A 14128-nucleotide genomic window follows, 5' to 3' on the forward strand; every position below is an offset into this window, starting at 1 on the left:
TCCAACCAGGCAGCCAGTCCGCAGACCCTGACTCTGGTAAACTCCCACCTCCACTGCTCCTGCTATGGAGTCCACGTCAGAGACTCATTCTTCCTCCAGGAAAAAGGAAAGATGCAACAGTTTCTGGGTTCCCTACTTCCATTTTTAACTTTCTTTAATACCATTCCAATTTGGGAATATGGAATTCTCCATCACAAAGCTCCTCCTGTCACGGACCTGGTTCACCGAGTCATCACGACCTAATCATCTGGAGGCCATGTCAACGCCTGGAGCTGTTTACAACACACATCGCCGCCCACCCCAACAGGCAAGGTGTTCTACCCGCAGTAAACTGACGTCCACGTTTCTGTGTCCTGGCAAATGCTGCGCTCTCTCCCGGGACTGCCTGGTTCCGGAGCAGCAGCCTCCGCCTGCCCACGTTCCTTCTCCACCACTCAGGCTAGACAGCATCTCCCATCAGACCTCAGACATGGAGCACCACCCCACACACACCCTCTAGAAGCTTCTACTTCAGTTCCTACTATATTATTTTACAACTCTGCTTACTGTCTGAGAGTCTCCCTTCCAGCTGTAAGCTTCCTGAGGGTGAAAACTTTGGATTATCCACTTCTGCATCTCTAGCACTTAGCTGCCAAGGACTCAGCAGATGCTCAATAATCTTTGTTAAATGAACGAATAAACAAAGAAACAAACGGATATTTTTCAAAAACCTCCATTTGAAATGAGAACAAACCTAGCATGTACCTGAGACAAGACCTTCAATGGTTCCTCTGATTCTGGTCATTTGTATTTTAAGCAGTAGGAAGAGTCTTTCAGGCTGAGGAATGTGGCAATTTTAAACAAAAACCTAAACCACCTAAACCACAGTGAATGTTAGTTTTTTGGGGTTTTTTTTTTAAATGTTATTAATGATATTGTTGCTTCTACACTGTCAGCTGAAGGGCAGGGAATATTCTACTTAAAATCATTCTGCCTACTAAGATATCCCAATAGATCTCTAAAAGTTTTCATTCAGCTCTAACAACTCCGTGTTTTACCCTTATTCAATCTGTTAAGAGGCACAACACTATGTGATGGATGTGTCCATAAACACACAACCACAAATATTTAGTGAGTGCCTTGTACGCTGCACACAGTCACGAAACTTACGTTATGCTAATACAGTAGGTCCAGAAATCAAGGGATGAATCCGCGCCGCAAAGAGACAGGCTGCCCGGGGCGCTACCTCACTTGTCACAATTAGGACAAAGGAGGCTTGTGTGATTGCAAAATAACTATCACGTCTACTACCAGTTATTAGTGCAAATGGTCGGACCTGCTCCATAACTAATTCCCCCAAATATTTACTTCTACTTTTATTTTCAAATGACCATACCTCCCCTGTAAAATCTTGTTTTCAAAATGGTGGGATATTATACTTTCACAGTGTGATAGCAGTTGGGCTGACCTGGAAAGTCAAATAAAATCCAAAGCCATGTCAAGTCTCTATTAACGCAGGATACTTATGGACAACCTTTTACTTCACTGTAGTAACATCTTCCAAATAGCACAAGAATTTCAGTAATAATATGGCCAGGAAAAGTGCTGGCAAAAAGTTGCACCATTGCTAATGAAAATAAAACTGGAAATAACAAATATCAGTGACATTTTTGCTGAATTAAATATCAACAGATAAAGTGCAGAACTTTCAGCCTCCCAAGACATAAGCCCCACTCTGTCTTATATGCATTTTAAATACCCTAACGTAACAGTCTAACGACTGTTAACTTCACTATTGGAAAAATATTCAGTTATCCTAAATTTTCTGATACATGAGCAACAAATAACTCCCATCTTTCCACTTTTTTTTAACTAAGGGAAAAAAAAACCCTAATAAACTTATAAAGAGAATAATAACAATTTCATAGTTCAATATAAATTAGAAGTGAAACTCCATCCCAATATGGTTAAATCTACAGAGACAGAAGAGTTTATTATTTATGTGTTAACATGCCAAAGAATATTAACCTTAAGACATTTATCAACAAATTTAAATGTTTGCTAACACAATTAACGTCACCAAGAATTCATTTCTTAATAAAACTTTCCTCTTCCGGATATAAAAGTTTTAGAAACAGTAGTGTTTCAGATTTAATGTTAAGTTTTAAGTAAAGATAAACCAGTAAAATCTACAGTTTGAAAAGTGACTTAGCTCTGAATGCTTGCAGGCAGCGCCTGGACGTGCCGCACTTACTCTAATACTTCATAGTTAGACTTCTTCTCCAGGGCGTTGCCCCGCATCTCCCAGTACGACCGCCTAAAAGCAGAGAAGATACACACTCATAGATTGGTATTGGGAATGTCTGCGATTTTAAATGATTAAAAACCGTGAAAGGGGGGTATCTAACTACTAAGCGGCTAAGCCACAAACATTCTGATAAACAATGAATAAAGAACCAATTTGATTCGCAGCATTTTTCCTACGTCCTAATGCAGCATAAATCAGTTAACACAGACCGTATCTCTACTGAACAATCTCATGTTCCCTTTTGATGTGAAGCAGGTCTGGCTCTTTGCAAAATGAGAAACCAGATTCCAGCTGTAAAAAAGATCAGCTACATTCGCTACTTGTACTTGGCCTTTCCTCAAGGGACAGTGCCAGGAACCCCAGGCTGCCCCTGTGGCCGGTGCACACCCCACCTGCTCCTGGGAAGACCCACAGTTACTAAGGAAACAGTAAGGGACCTGAAGCAGAATCATCGCAGTGGGCTAGTCCAGGTAACAGGCGCCAGGTTTGGCAGAGAAGTGCTGCCTATCTCGCTGAGTGTTCACAGTCTGAATTTTACCTCTTATTCCAAGTTACATGTTCAAGCAATTTCAGGTCTTACTGGAACCAAGTCCTTTCTCTGCAAAATCTGCCCCAAGTGGGTGGGATTCTCTGCGTGTACACAGTTATCTCACAAAGGGACAAGGTCTAGCTCGAGCTGCTTTGGAACACACAGATATTACAAATCATCTGAAGTGATTTCCCAGGAGAATGCATAATCAACAAGACTGTTTCAAACTCATCTGTAATAACATGAATACCGGTTTTGCTTTTTAAATTTGTTTGACTTTTTCTTGGCCTACTTAAAATCGAAAGTACTAGATTTTGACAAAAAATTTTAAAGGGCCCAAAAAGGATCACTTAATTTGTTCTCCTGTTTTCTATTCATGTGGGGGAGGAGTTTGGGAGGGGCAGCTGGACGGGTGACTACTTTGTTAAGTTTTTCCTTCAAAGTTCAAAAATCAGTGACCTCAAACAGGGGAGAGGAGGAGAAGGATAAATGTAACATGGAGAGGCCAGAGTGGGAGGGGAACCCAGAGAGGCACGCATGCCATTCACGTAGGGCCTAATGCTTCTGGACCCCTCTTTCAAGTAATACATCACAGCATTGTCTGTGGGAAGGAAAGAGCGCCAAGTTTGTTTCCCAAGCAAAACCTGTAAAGGCCAGGAACGGGAAGAGACCAGTGAGAGATGGCTTTTTTTTTTTTTACTGGGATATATAATTAAGGTTGAAAACAAATTTTAATGAAGAGTTGAGAGTTATACTTAATGATCTTTGGGTCTTTGTAGGAACCGTTATTTGATAGCCTTATATAATATAAAAAACAGTGATCTCTCGGGAAAATTATCACTAACTATTTTGAGTACACATAATCAAATTTTAGCTAATTTAACCAACACATCTTAAACTAGCAGCCTGGGGTAAATTTTTTTTTTTTTTTTTTGGCTGCGTTGGGTCTTCGTTGTTGCCCGCGGGCTTTCTCTAGTTGCGGCGTGCGGGCTTCTCACTGCGGTGGCTTCTCTTGTGGAGCATGGGCTCTAGGCGTGCGGGCTTCAGTAGTTGTGGCTCATGGGCTCTAGAACGCAGGCTCAGCAGTTGTGGCACACGGGCTTAGTTGCTCCGTGGCATGTGGGATCTTCCCAGACCAGGGCTCGAACCCGTGTCCCCTGCACTGGCAGGTGGATTCTGAACCACTGTGCCACCAGGGAAGCCCCAAGCCGGGGTAAATTTTAATTAAAATTATACCTGACAAAGGTAAAATATTTCTTTCACTCCAAGTTTTAAATGGTGGCACAGAATATATGACAAATGGTGACAAATGTTATCAGAAGTAAGAAACACATTCTCAGTTTCCCATCCCCCATAATGGCAGCCATTAGACATCAATGGCTATTTATGTTCAGATTTACTGTTTGGATGCTGCCCGTCTGAGTACTCAGCATCCAGCTTGGCTAGTGGCTGGCACATGGGATCTCACCGATACTGAACATTTCCTTCATCAAAGAAGGTTCCCCTGGGGAGCTCAGCCTTAGACTTGCATACATGCTTGCACTCTGTAAGTCATTCAACTCTAAATGTAATATTTTAAAAGATTCTACAATTAGCAATGTCAACATAATTCAGAGTACCATCAAATTTTACTCATTTTATTCAGTATTTTATTGATAATCTTTATCAGGAAAGAAAAATACCTAGAAAAAATAACAGAAAACACTGCTGAATGAAGACCTCAATGTCTAGTTACCGCCTTACCGTATTTCTAGACAACCCAACTTCAAAGCAATGTCCTGGTCCACTTGATCAGCGATCTCCAACATATAATCGCTCTTCACCTACAATAAAAAGGAATGGGTAAAATAATGTTGCTGTAAGAGAATATGTTTTAAACTTAGTCATTAAGTATATGTTTACTGGGTGCCATTTACATGCTTTATACACACTGTGTCAATAATCACACTAGATGCCGGATATAAAATGAGTAATACCAAAGAATGGTTAAAGAGTCAAACAGTCTTCCTTTGTGAAGAACACATATGATCTATGAGCACTTAAGCATCATCTGGATCCCAATAACGTCAAGCTGCTTTCTATCTACCCTCCATGCTGTCAAAGGAAAAACAAGACGGGAGAGCTCCATTTCCAGGCAAATTTGCGGTGGCTGTATTTTCTGAACTCAAACTACAGTCCCAGCACCATTTTTTGGACCTCAATGCAAAGGCAAAGAAAACTAACGTTATTTCAAAATCCATTTAATCCTGCAACTGGTGTGATTCCACCTAACCATCGACTATAAGTGATTCATCTGCAAAGTGCCAACATGCTTGAAGTGTGATATAGAGAAGGATCTAACAAATTGTACAAAGGCCTTCCAACCAATGACTGCGAGGGACTGATATCAGTATCTGAGAGCACTCATCAGTGTGAAGATGTTTTCAAAGATGAAATATGTAAAATCTCCAGCTTTGCATCAAGAGATCAAGATCTGCAATTGATTTTGATGACAAGGAGCATTCATTCTGAACTTCGATTAAGTGAAATGTCACTCCTCCCCCAAAAAGGAACTTCTGTTCCTCTCATTAGTAGACCTTTATTACAAAAAAAACCGCACTCAATTATTATATTATGAATTTCACCAATACAAAACTCCGTGGAAATCTGTCTTGTCTCTTGTCATATAAGTATTTCATAATACCCTTCCCTCCATTTGGCCTCTTGGTCCTCAACCCTAAAATATTTACTCTCTGGTCCTTCACAAAAAAAGGATGTTGACCTCTGCCCTAGGAAAAACTCCACAGATCCTGCTCTATTGCTACCTAGCCTGTCAGTTGGCGAGTTCAAAAGATTTCTAGTCCCAAGTTAACTACTTGGCCAACCTTATAGTGATAGTTCATAACCTTCCCTTGAAAAGACCCCCAAACCTCCCAACCTCCTTCTTCCCGTTATTTTAATTCCCTGGCAAGACCAGCAAATACTGAAACCAGCCACCCACCTCCTTCTCCACGCTTACTGCTGAGCAACTGGAGAAACACTGCTCTGTGCTTCGCTTTACGTTCACGAAGACAAAGCTCAAACGATCGCCTGAGGCTGCTTGGAAATTCGGCAATGCCTGCCTAGGAAGCTTGGCAACACACTGATTCACACTTCCTCCAGTCAACCAGCCACATCTCTTTCTTACAGAGAAAATAAAAGTCTTCAGTCGGGGATGCCCTCTTTAACGTACCAGAACCTATAACCTGAGGGGCATGTGTGCTCACCTACTCACTCCTCTCAGGATGGAGGCGATGCCCGCTCCGCCAGCAGTGATCTATTTCTGACCTAAACGCCATTTCCTCTGAAACCTCTGCTCTATTTTCTGCATTAGCACCTCTACCCAGGTGGTCCATAAACACTGACTGACTGAAGACTGAGCAAATGAATGAAAGAATAAAGCCATCAAACTACGGTTTGGATACCTCTGTGTGTAAATGTTATTATTTTCCATAAGAGTTACAAGCAATAGTAATTTCTATTCCTTAAATATAGCAGGCATTTAAGACTGATTCAATAGAACTGAATTATTCAACCCACGAAATTAAGTAAACAGCTTTGATTCTAGAATCACTGTGTTTACACTTCAATTGGCTCTTTCTCCTCTATAGCAAAAAATAAATCCAAATTTTAAAACTAACTTTTTTGCATCATAAGTAGGTTTATTACTAAACACAAAAATGGACAGATGAATCAAGACTGTATTTATGTGAGTTAGAGAAACAGCACAGTTGTTCTGACTGAAGCATTCGGTGGATCTTAGCTTATGGTTTGGTGCAGACTTTGAAGCAACCAGAGCAGAACAGCAATTACATGTTGAGGAAAATGCATTATTACAAAACTATCTTAAGATTAGTTACTATAATCTTTAAACACTATTCAAAGGTGGAAAAATGTAATCACATGCTTTATTCAGTCATCAAAACCAAATTCATGTTAGTTGGAAAAATGAAAAAAAAGAGAAAATTAACAACGATCTTTACGGAAAATCCCTTTATTTATGAACATGACTTAAAAGTTCTGAGAGTTGTTTTTTCTTACAGTAACAATCTACTACTCTTGACTCAGAGCTGTATGACTACGGCCTGAGGCCCATTCACTGCGTGCAGTGATCCATGTTTTCTGCCAAGTGTGTTGATCCACCATGGAACCAGCCACCTCAGCAGACCCTCCCCTCCTCCTCACCCCACCCTGTGGCAGCTGCCCTCTGTGAGGACAGAGAGCAACCCCCCTGCAAGGTCCCTGTCACCCAGGCTCCAGAGGGGCTGTTCTCTGAACCACTGTGCACATCACGTCCTGATGTTGGGCTCATGCAATTTTCTTCAAAATGTAGGGTTTTTAACACTCAGTGTTCATTTCTTTATAAAACACTTCTAACTTTCATGCTTTCGTTTGTGAAATAAATGCAATTTACTGACCATTTAAGTGTGCGTATGTCTAGCTATATAGTTGCTTACAGTAAATATACTCACATTGCCATGTCAGACAGATTTATACACAACTCTCATTTAATATTCACAGCATCACTGTGAGTTGGACCCTACTATATAATCCCCAATGAAGAGCCTTAGAAAGAACCTAAAAAGAATGAAGATGATAGCAGGAACTACTTATTATTCCAGGGGTTAGGTATTATGCTGTTTTAGATACATTATTTATAGTCTGTTCAATAACTCTTCAAGATGGGCCTTAGTCCTATTTTATACATAAAAAACAGAAAGCTTAATTACTCAAAATTAATGTACTCAAGGTCACACAGCAAGCGTTAAAGTTAAAACTCAAAAACCCATCCACTGACCCCCATAACTCAAGCTTCAGTGTGTTCCTATACCTTCTTGTGAACTCTCAGAAAGTGTAGGCATTCTCCTAGTACTAGAAGGAAGATTAATGACCAGTAAGGACCACAGCTCATAACCCTGGTAGCCCCAGGGTCTAACATGATGGCTTCACGTGCATGTCTTAGTTTGTTTTACCACTGTCATTGTGTTATATTCTTTTTTATACCATGGATTACTACTGTTTATTAACTCCAAATCCAGCAAATTTCCAAGAGTCTTTCAAGCAAAGATCTCTGAATGTTGTTCTTTGTTTTATTAAATTAATTTGTTTCCATATGGATGTCAGTTTCCTGCTTAAAAAACAGGATGTATCTGGACTTCCTTCTGTGGGCAAGTAGTATATTTACATTCATGAGTTTTTTCACCTTATTCTGCAACAGAACTAAAGCACAGGTTTTAATATAAAAACCACTCACATCTCTAATAAAAGTACTAATCCTAACTTGCTCCATAATTTACCCCATATGCCAAGTCAATGCTTTGGCTGCCACACGAGATCTTTTGCCTTGCTTTGGTCTCTTCTGAATATTCTGTCGGCTACACGAATTTATCAAATAGACCTGAAAGCCCTCGATAGCGTGTGTAAAGAAAATGGGGCTGAGGGCAGACAAATGTGTATATAACCATCTACATCATACACCACCTGAGTGATCCGAGGCAGTCGGCCAAGTTGGCTCAACTATCAGGCACTCCTCCCTGAGTTCTGTGAGAGCAAAGAGTGGAGTGTTTGTATGCAGAAGGGACCCAATGGTAGTTCTCAGTTAAAACAAACAACTTGGGCTTCCCTGGTGGCGCAGTGGTTGAGAGTCCGCCTGCAGATGCAGAGGACACGGGTTCGGGCCCCGGTCCGGGAACATCCCACGTGCCGCGGAGCGGCTGGGCCCGTGAGCCATGGCCGCTGAGCCTGCGCTCCGCAACAGGAGAGGCCACAACAGTGAGAGGCCCGTGTACCGCAAAAAAAAAAAAAAAAAAAAGGAGATGACCAAAGCTAGAAAACCAGTACGACAATAAGTGTCTCCATTGTTTCTTTTTTCTTGTCCATATATAATGGAAAAGCAACCACAAATACTAGAGGTACCTGAAGGATCGTATCAGTTTTGAAGAAGATCTATGCTGAGTGCACGCGCACACACACAAGCCAATGGGATTCCTCAAATTCCAAAGGTATACCGTTCCTTTGTTTCTTGGATTTTTTTGACATCTTCTAATAAATCTCATCCAAATTTTTGAACATCAGGGCATTAGCATTAAAACTCAATCATCACTAATAAGTCACTTGAGAGAATCAATTAGGCACCTAAAACCCATGTCTTACTGTGTTGTGGACACAATGGTGAAGGCAGACTTTACGTCTGCCCTCACTGAACGGCACACTCTATTAGTGGGGGCAACACATAATAACAGGGAAATACAACGTGCACACAACAGACCCGTGACTGCCAGGGGTTAGGAGAGGGCAGGCTGTGACCAAGCAGCACCAGGGAGCGTCTCTGTGCTGGTGAGACACTTCTGTGTCTTCATTACAGTGGCAGTCACGTGCATCTGTACCTACGATGAAACTGCACAGAACTGCACACACACTCTTACACACAATCACAGGAGTGCACGTAAGAACTGGTGAAATCTGAACATGATCTGTAGTCTACCTAGTAGTATTGTGTCAATGTCAATTTCTCTATTTTTGTATTGTACTATATCATGATTGTAATGGAAACTGCTCAACTATACACATCTGTCAGAACTCACTGAGCTGTACACTGAAGTTAGTGCTTCTTTTTTTTTTTTTTGGCGGTACGCGGGCCTCTCACCGTTGTGGCCTCTCCTGTTGTTGTGGAGCGCAGGCTCAGCGGCCATGGCTCACGGGCCCAGCCGCTCTGCGGCATGTGGGATCTTCCCAGACCGGGGCACAAACCCGCGTCCCCTGCATCAGCGGGCGGACTCTCAACCACTGTGCCACCAGGGAAGCCCTAGTGATTCTTATTGCATGTAAAATTACACCTCAGTAAAACTAATTTTAAAATATTTTTAAAAATCGGATGTTAAATGAGAAATGTACAGGTGTCATGGAAGGCTTTACATAGAAAACACCGCTTAAAATTAAGAGTTAATCACAGACATAGAAAACAATCTTATGGTTACCAAACGGGAAAGGGAGGGGGGAGGCATAAATTAGGAGTTTGGGATTAGCAGATACAAACTACTACATACAAAATAAACAACAAAGTCCTACTGTATAACACAAGAAACTATATTCAATATCTTGTAACAAACCACAATGGAAAAGAATATGAAAAAGAATATATATATATATATATATATATATATATGTAACTGAATCACGGTGCTGTACAGCAGAAACTAACCCAACACTGTAAATCAACTATACTTCAATTTTTTTAAAAGAGTTACTGAATGAATAGAAATGATCTAAGTCCAGGAAAGGAAAGAGGAGTCATGCAGAAAAGTGTTAACTCAGCAGGCCTGGGTTGCTCAAACCCTACACATTCCCAAGATTATGACTGGCTCTTGGCCTCCTGGAACCTGAACTCCTGAAATGTTCTGATAAGAGTGCCTTTGCCCACCTGAAGCCTCGGGCCACACCATCCCAGTCTGACTTGGAGAATCTGTATGTACAATGTGATTATGACAAACACCTGCTTCCTTCCTGGGGCCTGGAGCCTGACTACCTGAGGTCACACAGGTGTTGTACGCCCAGGAGATGGAGCCTGATAAAATCCTTCAACGCCCAAGCTCAGCAGGGTCCCAGGCTGGCGAACCTCTGCACCTGTTGTCACACATCACGTGCTGAGCCATGGGACTCCCCTGGGAGGGACCCGGGGAAGCTTCCACTTAATTTCCTCTGGACCTCACCCCGCAGACCCCTTCCCTTTGCTGCCTTTCCTCTGTATCCTTCTGCTATAATAAACGAAAACCAGAACTATAACAACCTCTGAGCCCTGTAAATCCTTCTGATGAACGGCTGAACTTGAGGGTGGTGCTGGGGATCCTGAGATGGCAGGATTTCTACCAAAGAAAGAATCTGTCCAAGGCCCTGAGGTAGACTAAAGGCAAACTGCAAATAGCAGCAGGGAAGAGTGACTGTGAGAGACTGACCATTTCTGCCTCCCATTTCTAAAGTCTTTTACAGAGAAGGATGAACAAAAAACTATGGGTTTAACAGTATAAATATGACAGAGTTTACCTAAGTCCTCAATAACCATACAACTTTTTGAATCACCGAAACCATACAGGAGTGGAAAAGGAGGAAAAAAAGTACATAATCTATTAAAGAAGTACAGAAAATGTATCTTCTAATGAATCAGACTTAGACTTATATTTAATTTTAACTTCTTTCTGGAAAAGGACAGCTAATAATTCTCACATTGAAAATGTCAGGTTTTAAACTAAACTTTTCCACTTGGAGCTTCCATTTCAAAATGTTTTAACTGACAGAAAGCTTTATGGCCAAGAAACTACAGTTAAAGAAATCATTTCTGATAATATAATTATCTAAATAAAAACATGTAAAAATAAAAAACTGGAGTAAAATAACAGAAAGATTGACCAACAAAATATAAGTGTGCCCTGACCCCTCACACATCTCTGCGGTTTAGGTTCCAAACCATAAAGTTAGGGTGCTGGACTCAATGTCTTCTTCAGCTTCCCACTGGAACTTTTTTTGTCAAATAAACCACGAATTATGTTACAGTTAACATTTTTTAAGAGCAGACCGATGGATATACTCATTTTAAACCTTAATATATTTGTAGGAGAAAACAATGACAACCTCATGTCTGACACAGGCATCTCAGGGGCTGAAAATGTCAGTGGTACCAAACGGGTCCTACAGAAGTTCAGCATCATCGATGCACATTTAGTTAATATGACAACTTCTTGACTAAACACGGACAGAGCCCTTCAAACTAACGGCCACTACTACTTGCGAAAGGTTGCCAATCAAATACACCTTTAACAAATCCGAGAGATAAAGAAGAATAAAATGTTATATGGCAAAGGCAAAATTCAACTTCAAGGCAAAACACGCTTTTCTTGCTTTACAATAAGCCATTAGCTTTGGCATCAAAAATTATTTTTTTAGACACCTGCTCTACAGTGAACAGGGTTGTAACAAGATTCTAGTTTATTTTTAGAGTGTGCTGATTAATACCTTTCAGAATATTCTGAAATGGGTCAAAAACATTTAGTGAGTCATTTGTGGCATGCCACACTGGTAGTCACATTTAGGACATCTTTGAATGAAACTATGTGCATCCACAGAACCATCTCCCACCAGGAACCCAACGCTCAATACACCCACTGACGTGTTGTTTTCCTCATGACTCCATCCAAACAAGGGGCATGATGAGTAGTGGGCATGGGTGAAATTTCAAAGTAAGGAATAATAAAATTAAGGTAGTTTATTATAAGTTTTCTTTCTCTTTCATGGGATGGAACTAGTATAGAGGAAATCTAAACATAATTCTTTTGCTTCTATCCTGATGAGAGAACCAAAGTAATAAAAATACTGATTCTTCTAAAACAGAAACAACAGATAACACTCAGGAGTATGCACTATTGCCCAGTGTAGACCCTCAAGAACCCCGCACATGAAGTTCAACAAAACGCTAGGCTCATAACAAACATGCAAGAAAACAAGCCGCTGTGAATAAGAGTCAGTGGGTCACCACCAACAGTTGTAAAGCCCACGGACTCCAGATGTTACAATTCGGATTCAGAGTAGAGACATCAACCCCATCGGAAATGATAGATTAAAAAAAAAAAAAAAGGAGGGGACAGAAAAATTAGTTAACAATAAGGGCCACAAAAGATGGCCTGGCAGACTGAAGAACGGGGGGTGGGGGGAGAGATAAAACTTGAAAAATAAATAAAAATCCAACAAATGCACTAGACATCAAATTGGCCACAGCTGAGGAGGGTTGGTGATCTGAAAGATTTATGTGAATCCAGATCTCAGGGAGACAGGAGTTGAGAACAAAAAAGAGGCGTCAACAGATACTGTCTGAGAAGTTCTGATGGAGATCTCAACTGAAATCTCAGGAGGAATAACTAAGAAGGAAGAAAAGGCAGTATCTGAGCAGACGCCAACGAAGACATCTCCAGCACCGATTAAAATGACAGGAACCCAGAGGTCCTGGCCACACAACACAGATCAAGCAGGAAAAATAAGTGGGAATCCCACCTAGTTTGTAATAAAACTGCAAAACACTGAGGACAAGTAAGGATCTTAAAGCCACCCAGAGAGAGGAGACCGATGAATAGACTACGACAGCTATTTCTCAACGGCGGCCACAGGGATCATACACAGCAGAGAACACCACAGAAGTTCTGAGGGAGAACGACTCCCATGTGGTTCTGAAGCAGAACCGCAGTTCTCCCAGCAACCCCATCCTTCAAGCAGGAAGAGAGAATAGAGACGCAGGAGCCGCGAACAGCACAATGAACAATCTCAAACTGATGGCTATCTACCGAGCTCACTGCACAGCCAGAGGAGACATGTTCACTCAAGCAAAGCTGAACCCCTGGCAAAATCTCAACATGCAAGACGATGAAACAAGTCCAAAGAGTCTGAACAACGAGTTCAAATGAACCACAGTCTCTAATCACAGTGCAAATTAGTGTGGAAATGAACCAAAAGGGATAAAATTTTAAAGCCCTATGTGATCACTTCCATTTCTACCAACATAGTGGACCCAATGTCCTGGCTACAGTGCTCATTGAAAACAACTAAAAATGCTGAATAAAATATTTTTTAAAGTCTTCTGAAAAGCTTCTATGAGCTGAATAACAAACAAACAAAACCAAACCAAAAAACCTACTCAGACTAATGATGGAATGCAGAGGGCTCAGAGGAGAGCTAGAGTCAGCTTCTATCCTAAGGCCAGAATTGAGATGTGCACACGTATGCTGTAAAATGTGACAACCAGCAAACAAAAGTAAGAGAATGATAAATACACAATTCAGGACCATGGCTGTCTGCCTGGAGTGACGGGGTTGGGATGGGGGGGTGTCAAGGGGACACGGGACCAGGAAACATCAGACATGTTCTCTTCCTCTAGGCAGTGGGGGTCAGAGGGTATTCGTTTTATTATTAAGTATCACACCTTACTAAAGAACACATGTATCAGATGTTACAGAATCTAAACATGTCATCAAAACCTGAGCCCCTTAAAAGTGGATCAATTTAGCCTGGAATTCAGTGAAATTAAATGTATGCATATGTGTATGCATCTTAACACATTTGCATCAAAAATTAAATAACTTTAAAATTAAATAATGGGTGTCATCAAATTCTGAGGCCCTTGCAAAATAATTTCTCTCAGAATTTGGTGAAAATTTCCCACACACAAGTTCTTACAGATATTACAGCTGCATTCTCAGTTCAAAAGGACTTTGGCTACAAATAGCTGAAGGGCCAATTTTTTTATTTATACTTTT

At 41.1% G+C, this 14128-nt stretch overlaps 1 protein-coding gene across 1 annotated transcript in view; it reads right to left on the reverse strand.

Moving 5' to 3' along the window:
- Positions 1-14128, reverse strand: part of PTK2 (protein tyrosine kinase 2) — a 167526-nt gene that overhangs the window by 128089 nt on the left and 25309 nt on the right. Inside the window, 2 exon segments of the mRNA XM_032610452.1 lie at positions 2234-2296; positions 4560-4639. Coding sequence (XP_032466343.1) covers positions 2234-2296; positions 4560-4624 — 128 coding nt within the window. The 5' untranslated portion in view covers positions 4625-4639.

Source organism: Phocoena sinus, chromosome 17, assembly GCF_008692025.1.
Source record: "Phocoena sinus isolate mPhoSin1 chromosome 17, mPhoSin1.pri, whole genome shotgun sequence".
NCBI classification, from domain to species: Eukaryota; Metazoa; Chordata; class Mammalia; order Artiodactyla; family Phocoenidae; genus Phocoena; species Phocoena sinus.